The 15818-nt window shown below is 40.9% G+C and overlaps 2 protein-coding genes across 6 annotated transcripts in view; one reads left to right on the top strand and one right to left on the bottom strand.

The window, feature by feature from the left end:
- gtdc1 (glycosyltransferase-like domain containing 1) overlaps positions 1–6497 on the top strand; it is a 59840-nt gene extending 53343 nt beyond the window's left edge. For all 5 annotated transcript variants that reach the window (XM_017469957.3, XM_017469958.3, XM_047156178.2 and 2 more), the window contains one exon: positions 1–6497. In XM_017469957.3, coding sequence (XP_017325446.1) covers positions 1–84 — 84 coding nt within the window. In that variant the 3' untranslated portion in view covers positions 85–6497.
- The window catches only part of arhgap15 (Rho GTPase activating protein 15), a 46767-nt gene continuing 36761 nt past the window's right edge, over positions 5813–15818 (bottom strand). The window contains exons 13-14 of the mRNA XM_017469956.3: positions 13085–13190; positions 5813–7474 (exon numbers count right to left, since the gene is read on the bottom strand). Of these exons, the coding sequence (XP_017325445.2) occupies positions 7291–7474; positions 13085–13190 (290 nt within the window). The 3' untranslated portion in view covers positions 5813–7290. The remainder of the gene's footprint in view (positions 7475–13084; positions 13191–15818) is intronic.

Below are 15818 nucleotides of genomic sequence, written 5' to 3' on the forward strand. Positions count from 1 at the left end.
GTGAACACGAAAAGGTTTTCCTGGGACGCTTTGGGACAGGAGTACAGATCTCTGTTGATGACAGGTTCCAGCAACACGTCATGACAGATGTGCACATACGAACCTCAATCGGATTGACATGTGATGTGAAAGGACCATTTTAGCAGCACTTTATCAGTAGCATCCCGTATCACGGAGTTCTTTTAAAGCACGTCTTTTTTAAATCGCGTAAAATTCATAACTTGAAACTCATCCATAATGCGGTCATCATGAGTGATTGATTAATGCGACGCTTAACAGGTAAGTAGTATATTATAAATGGAAAATACATTAAGTACAAAAGGAGTACAAGAATAAGCAGTCAAAATGTCCCAAACATGTCCTACAGGCAACTAAAATAAAGCATTACTCATGACTCTCATAACAGACACAGCCACAAACCTGCCTCTGCCTCACCACCTCTCCAGTAAAACAACATCCACAGCACAAGGACCTCAACGCTGAGTTCTTTTACATGCATAGTTTTAAGGGAGAGGAGAAAAAAAACAAGAAGTAAAAAATAAACAACCTAGAAACCTGCGACCGCCGTCCATGTTTTCCGCTTAGGCGGTGCCACCTCACATTTCGGTTCAGATCCATTTTTATCCTTTTCGTGCCCGAGCAGAGCTGCACGGCTGGAATCTTCGCTTCCCACTCAGGCTGAGTGGCGGCCAAAGTTGTGGTTTGAAGCTCTTGTGGGCTGCACCTGGGGTTGCCAGGTTGTGACAGAGTCCCCCAAGGCTCAGAAAAGGTTAATAGGAGGCCTTCGCAGCGCTGTGGTTGTGTCTAAATATATTCATAGTGTTTGCGTTTGGAAATGAACCGCCGTATAATTAAGGGGGCCCAAGAACTAGGTATTTATAAGTAGTCAAGAAATGTAAAGAGGAAGATGAAATAACATATTTCCCTATAAGTGTGTTTGCATGTCAACCGCATGTGAGTGCTTGGACCCTTTGGTCGCTTCCCCCTTTTAATCTGCGATGCTGAAATCGTTTAAGTTGGTCATTGGGGGAAAAATTACAACAATAAATCCCTTTTTAAACTGTTACCTCTGCCTTTGTGACATGCAACTAATACAAATGTATTGCTAATTCAGGTGCAGCAGATGTGAGATCGGAATTAAAGGAAGAAATGAAATCAGGTTGTTATATAGCTCCCTTATTTTCTGAGAGCAAAATGAGGCCCATCGTTCTTGCTTTTGGCATAGGACCTGACGCACCTCCGGTTGAAAAATGGTTCCTAATATCTTTGATCAGCATTCCTCATGTGCAACTATGATTTTCTTGCCTCCAGAAGATGCAGAGAGGTTAGCCACTTGATGGATGTGTTATTTCAGGGACATTCCCACTCATGGATTCGTGTACAGTGGTCTCAGTCTCATAATCAAGCATGTGCAAAGATACTAGTACAAAAGAATCTTTAAGGGAGATAATGTGATTTCTCACATTTCGGTTTGGCGAAAGCCAACACCATGTCTTGCCGTGGTATGTTAGGCTCCAAAAACGGATTGCTTTGACCCCTGAGTGCCAGGACAGATCCATTGTCGTTTGAGGATCCTCTCCTGCAGCGCCAGACGAGTCTGGCCAACCTGAGGTCAGGACCTAATGACGCCGTAAAGCTTATACCACTGCTGTTTCGGCACTTACAAAATGTCACCCCACATATAAAAACTTAATAGCAACCTCTGTAAAATGCAGTAGGCATTAAGCCCTTTTTTCACTGGCTGTTTTAATCCATGTTCCTGCTCCTCACTGACTGTATCGGAGGAACCGAAGTGACACAAACAGACCAAAACTCAAAGCCTGGTTGCGTGAAATGGCCTTATATTTTCAAGTCATTTTTGAAGGCTTTTGAAATGAATGGACTTATAAATGTTAGGCAAACATTAAAACTCGATTAGGATTTGATAGAAGAAAGGCCCGGTATAGTAGGACTTTACTAACATTAAAAAAAAAACCCTCTAGTATTGCAGTTTCCTGATTGGCTGTCAATCCAGTAGTCCATCAGATTTGGCAGTTAAGTGTAATTGTGTAGTAACACTACAAATTCTGATATGCCAAAAACACAGGACAAATTAATACAGGTGGCAGAAACGAAGACTTGTCAAGTCCAGCGATAACTGCCTTTCCACCCACTACTGTACACTGAGCGTCTGGCAGTTTAATCCCTCACCCACCTCACAGATTCTCAGTCTTAACAGAAGATTTGCGGCTGCTGGTTAAAAATGTGTTTATCTCGGACATACCCTTTTACTTTTTCGCAGGACACTGGATAAAGGGTTTTAATTCTGACATTTCTATAGCTGTGCTTTCTGTGGTCTCTAATAAAGTTGACTACAACATAAAAATTGCAACAGCTGCCCCAAGTTACACGGAAAGGTGTTGATTGTTGTTGGGAGGAGGTTTGGGGGTGTTTTTTAAAAAAAAAAATGGATTATCAACGCGAAACAGTGGCATTAATTTCACGCCCCAGCAGTGATCCTGCTTCTGTTTGGCTGTTGTTCTAAAACCTGAAAGGGAAAATTAAAGAATTAAATACTTTAAGCAATGAATACCTTTAGTGTGTGTGTGTGTGTGTGTGTGTGTGTGTGTGTGTGGTGGGGAAAAAAAAAAAGAAATGTTCCTCTGAAATAAAAGAGTATCGAGGCTAGATTGTGCATGAAATGGGAATTTTGATTAGCAGCAATTTTGGTTTCCTAAACACAGCTTTCGTATTTTGTCGGCCTTTAGTTCTCGGGCAAATCAAACGGCCAGAATGTTAGTTTAAGTGTTACTACATGTAAAATCGACTTTATTAGGAATGCCATGCTAATACTGGTCCTTTGCTTTCAGAACAAGCTCATCTTTCTTGGTGACATGGATTCCACCAGGTGTTGAGATTCTGGTCCATGTTGATATTCTTGCATCGCATAATTGATGCAGATTTGTCAGCTGCACGTTCATGCTGTGAACCTCATATCCCAACACGTCCCAAAGGTGGTCTATTGGGCTCAGATTTGGTGACTTGGTCATCGATATATTCATGGGACCAGTTTGAGACAATACCAGCCTGAACGTTGACACCAAATTCAGAGCCTTACCATGTTGAAACAGAAATTGAGTTTCACCAGACCAGGTGACGGTGATCTTTAGCTGTCCAGTTTCGATGAGCTTGTGCCCACTGTAGCCTCAGATTCCTGTTCTTGGCTGACAGGAGTGGAACCTGCTGGGCTTATTTACCTCAAGGTTCTGCGTGTTGTATCTTCTGAGTTGCTTTTCTGCTCATCGCATTTGTAAAGAATGGTTATTTGGGTTCCCGTAGACTTCCTGTCAGCTCAGACATGTCTGACCGTTCTACTCTGACCTCTCTCTCTCTTCACCAAGGCGTTTCTGCCCTCGAAACTAATGCGTAGTGGATTTTCTTCTTCTTCTTTTATTGCATAAGATTTCCTTATTTTTATGGCCATCATTTTTGAAAGCATTTGAAATTAATTAGTGGAACTTTAAATTCAAGGGAAACATTAAAACTCAATTAGGATTTGATAAAAAGAATGTCAGATTTGGTGGTTAAGTGTAATTATGTAGTAACCCTAAAAATTCTTATATGGAAAAATAGAGATGAAAATGTCACACAGGTGGCAGTAACAAAGACTTGTGAAGTTCAATGACAACTGTCTGTCCACCCACTACAACTACTCCCACTTCTGTCTGTGCAGACTGGTGTAGGTGAAAATCCCAGGAGATCAGCAGTTTCTAAAATACTCCAACCAGCCCATCTGGTGCCAACAACCACTGCACAGTCAGAGTCACCGAGATCACATTTTCGTCATGCTTGACGTGAACATGACCTAAAGTTCTGCATGAGTTTCTGCATTATGATGCTGCCACATGTTTGGCTGATTTGGATAAATGCATGAATGAGCATGTTCCTAATAAAGTGGCCAGTGAGTGTGTGTATGTAATATGTAACCCACTGACCATTTTTGATCATTCTACAAATCCTTTAATGCATATTCTGTGTACTTATATTAAAGACTTACAAGTAGTTAAGAACTAATGCTAACCATGCCAGTGTTCCTAATGTAAAAACAAGGCTGAGGCAAAGCGCTGTCCTTGTGTGACACAGTCATATGCTATCAATATGCTGCCATGTTCTCTTGGAACATGCTCCCCCTTTTAATGGGGCCTGGTGGTTAGAACATGGCAGGCAGTTCACAAGGACACAGCATTGTTATGCTTTCATTTACTTTTTTGAGTCTTTTTTTTCAGCCTTACAAAGACACCCATTTCCATGAAGCTCTGCCAAGAGGGATGGGAAAACAAAAGTGTGTGTTGAGTGTGAGGTGGAGGGGCGGGGGTTCTCGAGTGCGCAGTGGTCTCCGGTTAGAACATGAAATCGTTAGACGCGAAGCGTCTTGGCTCGCCTAGGGAAAACACGAAGCCCACAGTCTCCATCTCGTCCTGAAGTCTGCATGGCGTCGACTGGTCTTTCACACGGCCCTGAAGTTTACAGGACACCATGATGTGATCCGTTTTCTTATTGCTTTTGGGTGTGCAAAAATTAATGATGTATTCATTTGTTTTTTTTTTTTGTTTTTTTTTGTGCCACATGGTGATGCTTATAGGTTCATGATTTGCATTTGCAGGTCAGTATTACTTTTGGCCAGAAATGAGCCATGTCCAGCCAAGACGACGTATAAAAGGTGTATGTAACAGTAGGCCTATGTATGTATGTATTTTCTTTTTACAGCTTTCTTTCAACATCATATGGAAAACGTATATTCTGAAAGACAGATTTGCATGTTTATTAAAGCTCCTGTTGAGGTGTATTACATTTGCCCAAAGAAACATTTTCAGAAGAGAGAAGAAAAATAAACTTTTAGTCAGCCAGTATAGTGTAACTGAGCAGTATGTACTAATATTCCGTATGCACGCGTGAGAGAAACCAGAATATCCTGCAGAATGCATATGGGATCAGCAGGAGCACTATGCTCCATTATGTTTAGATAGAATCGATTCATGTTCTTTGACTGAAACCCACAAGGCGTCACCAAATCTCAGCTCCTCTACACATAGCAGCACATCCAGCCTTGTTTTTGTTTTATTTGTGGTGAGCGACATGTAGCAGTGGATGTCCCAGTGGCCTGACCCTGCTCATTCCAGATCTGGAGATAACTGGCACTGCCAGGATGGTCACACTCCAAGCATCCAGATGCATTTCTCCCTCTTTTGTGAAACTTGCAAGCTCGCGTGTCTGGTTTGTGTCGCCCATCCCCCTTGCTCTCCACTCCCCTTCATCGCTGCTTGACTCGATGCCAAAAAAATGAAGTGTCTGATTTAGAGCGCTGGCTCTCCACGTAATTACAGACTCCGTCTTATCTCTGGGACGGAATAAAAAACACATTCATGCAGCGCTTCTCAGCGTTGGCTTGCGGAGAGTGAATAAAAAGACACCGCTGTTGGGGAAATTGGAGAGAACTTTTGGCAGTTTGAATAGAAACTGATGTGATTGTGGCCATTGCATATTCGCTGTGGCAGTTCTGAAGATCCCTAGAACTATTTTCACAACAGTGTGCCGACTCGAAGGATGCATATAACTGGCTGAATAGCTGGTGAGGTTTTAACTTGGTTGACCAATATATGATTTCCAAACTCCAGCAAAAAACCATGTAATCCAAAATGTTAAGGGGGAAAAAAAAAAAAAGAAATGATGCATGTAATCGGTATATAAAATGTTTCTAGCTTTCATTGTTTAGTTTGAACCTAAAGAAATATACAGCTGGCACTGCATGTAAACATAATTAAAAAGACAAGGGGAAAAAGATCACTTTTTATTTACAAGAGTACACACGTCTTTATGACACAGTGATGATTAAAAAAAAAACAAAAAAAAAAAACATAAAGAATCCATTTTCTTCCCTGCACGTCAAAAAATCAAAACTGAAATCAAATTCTTTTACATTGTACGATTTTCGTACGAGACCATAAAATCAATTCAAAAATCGCACAAAGTAAACAAAAAGGCTTAAGCCTTCACTAAAAAAAGTCAAAACTGATCAGGAAGTCAAGACATAGACATAGATCTCAAATCAGATTGACCTTTAAGTGACCGAACAAAAGAGTTCTGAGTTTTGTACATTTATCCATTCAGGATGCTAAGTATTATTAGCATACCCCCATCCCCCCCACACCCTTAACACACACACACAATTTTCTCTCCCATTTGGTCAACTCTCCCCTATCACATGACAACTACCAAGCAGGGAGAATGGGGCAAATACTTGGTTCCTCCAGGACATGTGAAGCCAACGTCTGCATCACAGGGCAGCGTAACCCACTCTTCAGAATGAGGTATCTGTCCTCTTCTGCATACAAGAATTCTCAGATGCCTACGATTTGCTTGTGTCTTTATGACTGACAAGGGAGAGACAATGTGCCATCCCTCCCACCCAGAGAGCGCAGCTAATTTCGCTCTCTTGACACGGCCATGGAAGGTTGTGGCATCGCCAACGCAGCACCTCTAGCGGTTGACCTGCGATTAAAGAAAATGACAATGTTCTGCTTACATCATCAATCAACGTGCTCCGGACTTGTTCCGAAAGAAAAATAACCGTGAACAGAAATAAGCCGTTTGTATAATAGTAGAAATGTTAGAGAAAACACACGCACACAAAAATAATAATACTAATATTTTTTTCCCTGTCTGTTAGCATGTATGGTAGCTATACAAGTCACCGTTCATAGGACCAGGCATTTAGAATGGTAAAGATATGTGATTCATTTATATTTGCATTTGTAGCTATCCTGTGAATTTTTACATACACCTACACCATACATCTAATGGCGACTTTTAGACAAGCGTCGTAGCACAGAGATTTAAATTAAAAAAAAAAAAAAAAACGTTTCTGACCCTGCCAGAACTTTTGGCTCTTTTTTGTTCACAATGGTACTAAATTGTCTGGACGTGAGCGCGTCACATTATATCTTTTTAAGAACACTGTTCTCAACTCACATCCACAGAATTCTTTTACATTGTACGATTTTCGTACGAGACCATAAAATCAATTCAAAAATCGCACAAAGTAAACACGGCTTAAGCCTTCGCTAAGACCAGAATATGACAAAACAACAAAAAAACAAAAAAAAAAGTGCAACAAAAGGAGATGCATTTTCTCAGACAGCAAAGTCCTGTACGTTCCTTTTATGTTTACTTTGTTGTCTCCTTTTTACGGATTACAAATGTGCATGTTGGTCCTATCATAAAATCATGCCTCCTTTTATATTTAAGCAATTGTTACTTGGACTCTGGTCCAAAAATCTCCACACATTCAATGAGCATGAATTCTACTATCTGGTTCTGGTACAGCATGTTGAGAGCCATGTTCCCCGCATCCAGCTCAGGCCACATCAGAGTCGGTCCAAAAACAATGCTGATGCCTTGGCTCGACATGAGGTTTTGCCGTGACTTGGTCAAAACTCTGCAAAGAGAAACGGGTAAGTGTTACGTTAAAGAATGCGACAGAATATTTCATGAATATATTAGTACCGAGGTTGTACCAAGCTGTAATTGGTCTCACCATACATTTGCTAATGTGCTGTATAGACTATTGTAAAATGGACAAAGTTTACCTGAGGACACAGGTATATACACAGACTTTATGTATGAGCTCTGAGAGCTGAGGTTTGGCTGGAACACACAAACAATTGCTACTGGGGTACCAGAGGGCTCTTAGGACGAATCAGGACAGAGCCTTGGAGCTCTGTAACGGGATGAGTCCTGGAAAAAGAGGGTGGGACTGTGGCTGAAGGCTATACTCCAAGTTGTCAATGGGATTATGACTAAGAGCTCTGAGGTGGACTGGAGGCTTTAACATTCCGAAGAAGAAAAAAAAAAGTGTCCTGTGGCTTTTCAGTGGCAAAAATGTTTTGCGCTCTCTACGGTTGCATGTAGCTCGGATGATACTGTAAGAAACAAACTGTCCATAAAAGTGATACATATTTCCACAGATTCACTCATCAATTGTCAATTGATGTTCTGCAAATAATGAGAGAGACGAGTAATGATATGGCTGTTCGTGACCTGTTTTGGTGTGTGTTCCTGCACTACAGAGACCCATTTAATCTGAGCAACATAACCTAAAAGGGCAGCCCAAGCACTTCCAATAATTCCCCCTTTAATGCGTATAATTAACCTCGGCCATTTCGTTTCCCTTGTACATCATAGCCAGACACTCGTCCTGCCACCAGCATTTTAACCTAATTAGGACAGTGTGATGTAAGGATCTTGGCTGCCATTGCTAATGGCTCGCTAATGATCTTAAAGAGGGAAAGACTTCATTTCCGAAGTGATTTTTTAAAAGCTTTAATATGAAGCTTTTTTTTTTCCTCCATCTTCCTAATCCTGTAGTATTTTTTGTTCTGTAATTATTTCATTATGTTATCCCTGTACCATCATTGTGCCCTACATAATTTTCATTCATTGTAGCTGAATGAAATTAATATGGTGACCAAGCTTTAATTCGTTCGTTACTGTTGGGCGAGCAATATAATAATGTATTGTAACAAAATAACCACACCAGCAGGTATAAGTTGTTTGTTCATCATAAATTTGAAATCAAAAAGGCACCCAGATGTAGGCCACAACAATATGTGCTACTGAAATATGTGCTTTTGCTCATTTTCTAGTAACATTAGCCATTTATATATGTTAGCTTATAGCAGATTGCCCTCATTAGACTATTTCAGTCGACTGAAGCTTCAAGAGTGAGGACCAGCTTGACCGGGGGTGACTGTGCTGCGCGCGATCGAATCAGACAAATCATAGATACCCCGCATGAAAGGCAACAAGCGCTACTCAAGATGCCAATGGTTATTAATTAGCATCTTGTTTGTGAACAGTACTTGACATGAAATGGAGGACAGCACACAATTGCCCCTGTCCTTCCTCCGCGTAGGAAGCTCTTGCTAATTGGGTCAGCCTCGTTCAGTCCTTAAGGACGAGACGAATAATAAATTAGGGGTGGGATGGGGCGCATGAGAGGAGGAGGCATCACTCCAAGCTTTAAATTATGCCATTAGTAGAATATGGCCTTAACTGAGAACAGACCAGACAGTATCACTGAGTAGACTTGTCTAGCTTATTGTAAATATTACTTCTGGCTTGGGTTCATGATAAATTTGCTTGTTTTGGTCTCTAAAACTAGGTTTTAGACAATCTATGCTTACTGGTCATGTTATAAGGGCCACCATAGTAATGTTGGGTAGGGCCCTCCTTTGCTCACAGAACAACCTCAATTCTCTGCGGTGTTGTTTCCACAAGGTGTTGGAATGTTTCCTTTGAGATTCTGTTCCATGTCGATATCATTGCATCGAATAATTTCTGCAGATTTCTCAGCTGCACGTTCATACTCTTCTGGATTCAGATCTGGTGACTGGGGAGGCCATTGAACTCATTGTTATATTCGTGTTTAGAGACAGCTTTTGCTTTGTGACATAGCACATTATTATGCTCGGAGTAGCTAGGTAACCTGTGGTCATAAAGGAATGCACGTGGTCAACAGCAATACTCGGATAGGCCGAGGCATTCAAACTATGCTCGATTGGTATTAAGGGGCCCAATGTGTGCCAAGAAAACATTCCCCACACCATTACACCACCACCAGCAGCTTGAATTTTTTGACACAAGGCAGGTTGTGTCAATGGATTCATTCATCCTGACCCTACCATCTGACCATGTGGCTCAGCGGAAATAGAGATTCATCAGACCAGGTGACGTTTTTCCAATCTTCAGCTGTCCAATTTCGTGTCTGGTGTGGATCAAGGTGTTGTGCATTCTGAGATGCTTTTCAGCACAACACAGCTGCAAAGAGTGGATTTTGGAGTTACCAAAGCCTTCCTGTCAGCTCGAACTAGTCTGGCCATTGTCCTCTGACCTCTCTCATCAAGAAGGCTTTTAAGCAGTTTCTGAAACTTCAACTAGCCCATCTGGCAGCAACAATCACGCCATGATCAAAGTCACTGAGATCACATTTTTCCCCCTCTTTCTAATGTTTGATGTGAACAATATCTGAAGCTCTTGCCCTGTGTCTGCATGTTGTACAGGTGCTCCTAATAAAGTGTCCGGTGAGTGTGTATCCCATTTCTTTTCCTTCTACACACATGATGGACTGAATCTCATCTATACGTCTATGTCTTTGTAAGCACAGGCGATCCTTAAAAAGCTTTTTATTCTTTGTTTCGGAACGAATGCAAGCATAAATCTCAAGATTTTGAGCATGATCATAGGCTTCTGAAACAAAACACAGGTACATACGAATCAGAAAGTGTCCTATGAGAAATTGACTTTCGACCAGGAAAAATGCATCCACTAACCTGTTGTAGGATTTGAGCTCTTGGATTGGGGGACCTGATATATCACTAGAGGCAAAAGGGCATGTTCCATTGGGAGAGGTTAGCAGCGGGGAGGCTCATCAATCTGAGATGAATCCTCCAACCTTCCTGTTCAGGGTGGTAAATGTGCAGAAGGGTAAAGTGGGATGGAACAAACACCCTATGGGAGATGGAGACTAGCCATACGGCCTAGTGATTATTTATTTATTTATTTTTTTGGTAATATTCTTTCTGACTTTCTTTAATATTGTTTCATTCTGCATAGTGTTAAAAGTTAAAAGTGCTATGTAATATGTTTAGCATCCAGCATCAAAATGTGTATCTTTCTCTCTTCTGGAGAAGCTGTGATGTCTGTTTGTTGCAAACAAGGATGTATCATCACATGTATCCTCTTAACAAATGTTGTTATTTTTCTGGGCTATTCATTTGCTAACAACATTCCTTCTCCGTTTGAGACATCAAACCCAGATGAGAGACCAACTTTCTTTTCTTTTTTTTTTTTTTTTAGTTTTCCTGATCAGCTCGCTCTGCCCACAAAGGTCGATCCAGGTTTCTCCGGCACAAAAAGGAACCTTGAATTACCAACAAAAATGCCCAAACCTACCATCTTTTAAATCACTTGCAGCAAATGGGAAATATGAGTGGCGGTGACAAAAACACCCACAAGAAGAGACGTAAATAGCATGGCTGAGCGAATGCAAGCTTGAGAGAGCCGGTTGCCTTGACCACATCATCACAATGCGAATACACAACTGCTTTATTGAACACAGGCCCCAACGGGCCAGAGGAAAACGGGAACATTGGTTCCACACGGGCATACCACACGCCCACAACAAAGGGCCCTCAACTTCATAAGGCTCTCCACCACTCCTCGAACGAGCCGAGCCAAGGAGAGAATGTAGCCCACAACACAGGCATAGCTGCAAGGGATTCTGGGTCACACTTAGCTGCTGCATACCTGTTTTGCTAAAGAAATACTTTCTCAAAAGTCCTGTGTGTTAAACAATGAAGGAAAGAGACATGATGGGAAGCCGTTTGGCTCGGTTCTAACTTGTTCCTGTTGGCTTTAAATGAGTATTAGAAGTTTTTGGTTACAGCAGACTTGAAGCTCAAATGACTATTACTTCGATTGGAGTTTCCAGATTTATAGATTGAGAAGGTTGTTTTCGTTTGCGTGTTTGCAATCGCAGCCAAACCATTTAGCATTTAAGGCTTTACAAATGAAGGGAAATTTTTGCATCTTTATTGACAGTTAGACTTGGAACGGTGACATGCCAACCGAATAACTACAATGAAAACATCCATTCAGACTTCATTTGCAACTAAAAGTTTCCAAACAAGATTCAAATGTTACTTATTCACCCAAATGAATCATTCATTTAGCACTAGTATTTCCCTAGAGCTTCTTCTGAATAACCACGCGCTGTTTAGATTTAATATTATTGTGCGCTTAATGGCCATTGGATTATCTGTCCTGAGAGTACAGAAAAAAAAAAAAGAAGGCCAAGTGATTGTTCTACTTAATACTGTTTAGGTACACGTTCCTTGCTCTTACACAACTCTCAAAAGAGCGAGAGGTGAGGGGGAGGAACAGTAAAAGAATAGAACTCCCAACGTGAGTGCTATGTATGAACCACATCAGTTGCTCTGGGTGTGGCCCCACATTGCATAAAGGCCCAACATTCCCCATGTACACTAATACTACTAGATTTGCCTGGTAGTATAGCGCTAAGGGGAAAGGGAAAGGACAGACTTGGGGGCACTGCAGGGATTTTCAGAACCACCACAAGTCCCACTTTAACAGCAAGTCAGTCAGCAAAATAAAAGTTCAACGGCTTAAGGTCTCTTTTTTAAAGAATTAATGGCTTTATGTATGTGCCTCGTGTATGACTGCAGTAATTTGGAATGTAAATTGCATTATGCTAATAGTCTTTTTGGACTGTTCATTAACACGTGAAATTTGGCTGCAAATACGGTGACTAACTGGACATGCCTTGTGCTACGATCGTGCAGATCACGGGACAAATCTATTTTCATATTAGACTGCCTCATCCGTCTGTCGTGTTATTCTGAGGCTCAGTATGCTCATTAATATGCATTTTTGGGTGAAGACAGCAATAATAATAGGCAAGTACAATTCCGTAGTTGTGGAATTCTTGTTCATAATGATGTAGCCAGTTGTGACAGGGGCGCTAAAGTAAAAAAAAAATTCAAAATAAATCATCACCCCTCACCTCACCTGCTCAACCTGACATATGCAACCCAACAAACTTTATCACTAGAGCCAAAGGGGCATGTTCCATTGGGAGAGGTTGGAGGCGGGGGGAGGATCATCAATCTGATACGAGTCCTCTAGCCCTCCTGTGCAGGGTGGTAAATGTGCAGAAGGGTAAAGTGGGATGGAACACCCCTTCTGGGAGATGGAGACTAGCCATATGGCCTAGTCATTGTGCCAGCTATGTTAGCATGGACAGAGACTCGAGCGCTCCAGTTTGCATTTTTCTGGGCTTCTTCCTTCCTGGGGTATATAACCACACACCAAACTGGAGAGCTTGTCTAATCACGCTCATATCTAACATCGGTTGGTGTTCTGTAATTTAAATGGACTGAGATTATATTCGAATCTGGTACGAGATCTCACATTGGAAAGGACCGGATTGAATTTAAAGGTTTAACAATGGCTTTGCTGTTTGACCAACCTCTGCAGGTGATGGAATAGCACTTTCATGGTGTTATGGTTGGGTTTAGGGAGTTGATGGACAAGCTTCTTCAGCCCCGCCACCTTCTGCTTTTGCTCCTTAGTTTCTGTTGAGAGAAAAAGAATAAATAAATAAGATGATACAGTATTCACTAGGGCTGGGTAATATGATGATATAGTATTGATATTGTAATAAATTGTTACAATACACCTTTATGAGATTTAAGTATTTTGATAGCTTATTCGATTCAATCTTATTCGATTGCACAATGTATTTTTATTTATTATTAAAAGTTTATTCTAATTATTAGAATTAGAATGAATTGCAACACTATTATTTCGCTGGTAGTTGAATAACAAACATACAAATCTCGATACATATTATGTATTGTAGAAATGCCTTCCAATTCAATTCAGTTTTATTTATATAGCGCGTTTAACAATGGACATTGTCTCGACGCGGCTTTACAGAAACGTATAAACACAGGATACAGATTTTAAGTGTGTGAATTTATCCCTATTGAGCAAGCCGGTGGCGAGGAAAAACTCCCTAAGATGATATGAGGAAGAAACCTTGAGAGGAACCAGACTCAGAAGAGAACCCATCCTCATCTGGGTAAAATATCATGATATGATCACCCACCACTAGTATTAACCCCAATTACAATCGCAGCATCCCATCAGAACATTAAGTTTCTCAACGTACTCAAATTTATTTAAACCTGCTCACTTGGTAAATTTTCCCAGCGCACTCCAAAATTAATTTGTGAATAATGTATAACTTTTTTATTTTTTAATCTTGCTATGCCATCATTAACTTTGGATCAACTTGTAAGAAATCTTTCATATCAGTTATTAATCAACATGAAATACTGATTATTATAGTCGTTCAGCCTGGTGCTCACTCATAGAGCTGTTCATTGATGATGTGGTGGCTAGTTAATGGCTCTTAGGACCTGTGGTCCTTTAAAAGCCCTCGCAATGTAACCCTAGCCTTAAATGTTCACCTTTTGACCCTCCTACCCTGACCCTGGCATGTCAGATGGCTGGTAGCCTCATTAAACTCTACCGAGAAGCCAACCTGCATGCTGTCTTGAACGAATGACAGCCCTGTTGACCTGTAGAGGTTTTTTTTTTTTTTTTTTTAATTTCCAGACAATCATATGTCTGGCTACTTTTCTGTACAGTGTTTATTGAATCATTGGAAATGATTTAAAAAGCTGGATGTAAATTAATCAGCAGTCGCACAGGAGATATGTTGAACTCTAGGATCAATAACTGTACGTGTGTGTAATAATATCTCCTATCACTCCAGCATCCGTTTAGAGAGCAGGCCATCTGATCGCTAAGCAGATGTTTGGGAACAGCTTTTGCTTGCTGAGGAGCACCACCTGTGTGCGTGTGTGTGTGTGTGCATGTGTGTGTGTGTGTGTGTGTGTGTGTACACAGACATGCTGAGCCACTTATGGGCAGGTCAGATGCCTGCGCCACATTAGCTGTTTTCCAGCTTAAGACCTTTTCTGCAGCAAGGGTTTATACACACAGACTGACACGAATTAAAGAGCTCCACAGTTAGAAAGTGATGTGACTACATGTATATTGACCTGCATTTTTTTTTTTTAAATATCAATTTGTCACCGTAGTGCGGCTGTAATAAATCACAGGTTTATGTTAATGCACTCGTTCTGATACGCTATCGTTTCTATAGTAGCGGCTCATTCCCAGCGACTTGCATAGCGGCCGGTCCGCATAGACTAAGACTAATCGTGAACGTTTAAAAAAAGAAAATCTGTTGTTTAAAAAAGAAGCTGTTTCTATAACGTTTAAGGAAGGAGTCTCCAGTGTCAACGCTTTGTCGGTAAGTTCCGTCGCGTCTGGCTTGCTCGTTAGGGTTGAATTGATCGTTTTATTTTCTATTTATATGCGGATTTCTGTAAAGCTGCGTTGTGACAATGCGCTTTGTTAAAAGCACTATATAAATAATAACGAATTCGATTGAATTACGTTTTCAACCACGGCAAATATTTTATCTTTGTAAAATAACCAGCTGCATTTTTTTTTCTACATCAGTAGAACGAAAAAAGAGGGACTAGTGAGGGAACGCCTGTTTAAAGCTGCTGTATCGTAAGTAATAACAAGAACTAACTTGTTTTGTCAATGTTCCACAATGTTAAATAAACAGGTAAAGTGTACTGTATAATGCAGCCTTCTTTAATACATCTGAATAAATGTCATGTCCAGTTATTGTGATATTAGACATATAAAACACTTTGAGACGTGCTGTTATTGGAAAATAATCAACGTAAGCGTGCCTTCATGTCATTGATATTTTTCAGCACACCTCATTGTGTTATGTTGTAATTACTAATAATAGTGATTCATCCCATTATAAGGCATGATCTATTTAGAGTTTCTTTAGATGGACAGTATGTACATATATAATTTTATTCTTCCTGCTTGTGTAATGGAAAAGAGTTGGCAGTAATCATGCCCCTGGTCTACTGTACTGCCCGGGATGCCCCCTGGGCACTAATGGAGCAGATGTCTGCATGTATTCACCGTGCTGGCACGGCCCTGGCTAGCAGATGCCCTTGTCAGATGCCAGGTTTTCCAATTAAGCACAGACAGGGAACAAGTTCTAGAACTGAGAGAGTGGCTATGACCCACTGCTATAAGTGCCAATAGTGCAGTGTTTAGGTACCAACATAATGATGCGGCACACAAGCAGGCTTTGA

This window comes from Ictalurus punctatus, chromosome 6, assembly GCF_001660625.3.
Source record: "Ictalurus punctatus breed USDA103 chromosome 6, Coco_2.0, whole genome shotgun sequence".
Classification (NCBI taxonomy): domain Eukaryota; kingdom Metazoa; phylum Chordata; class Actinopteri; order Siluriformes; family Ictaluridae; genus Ictalurus; species Ictalurus punctatus.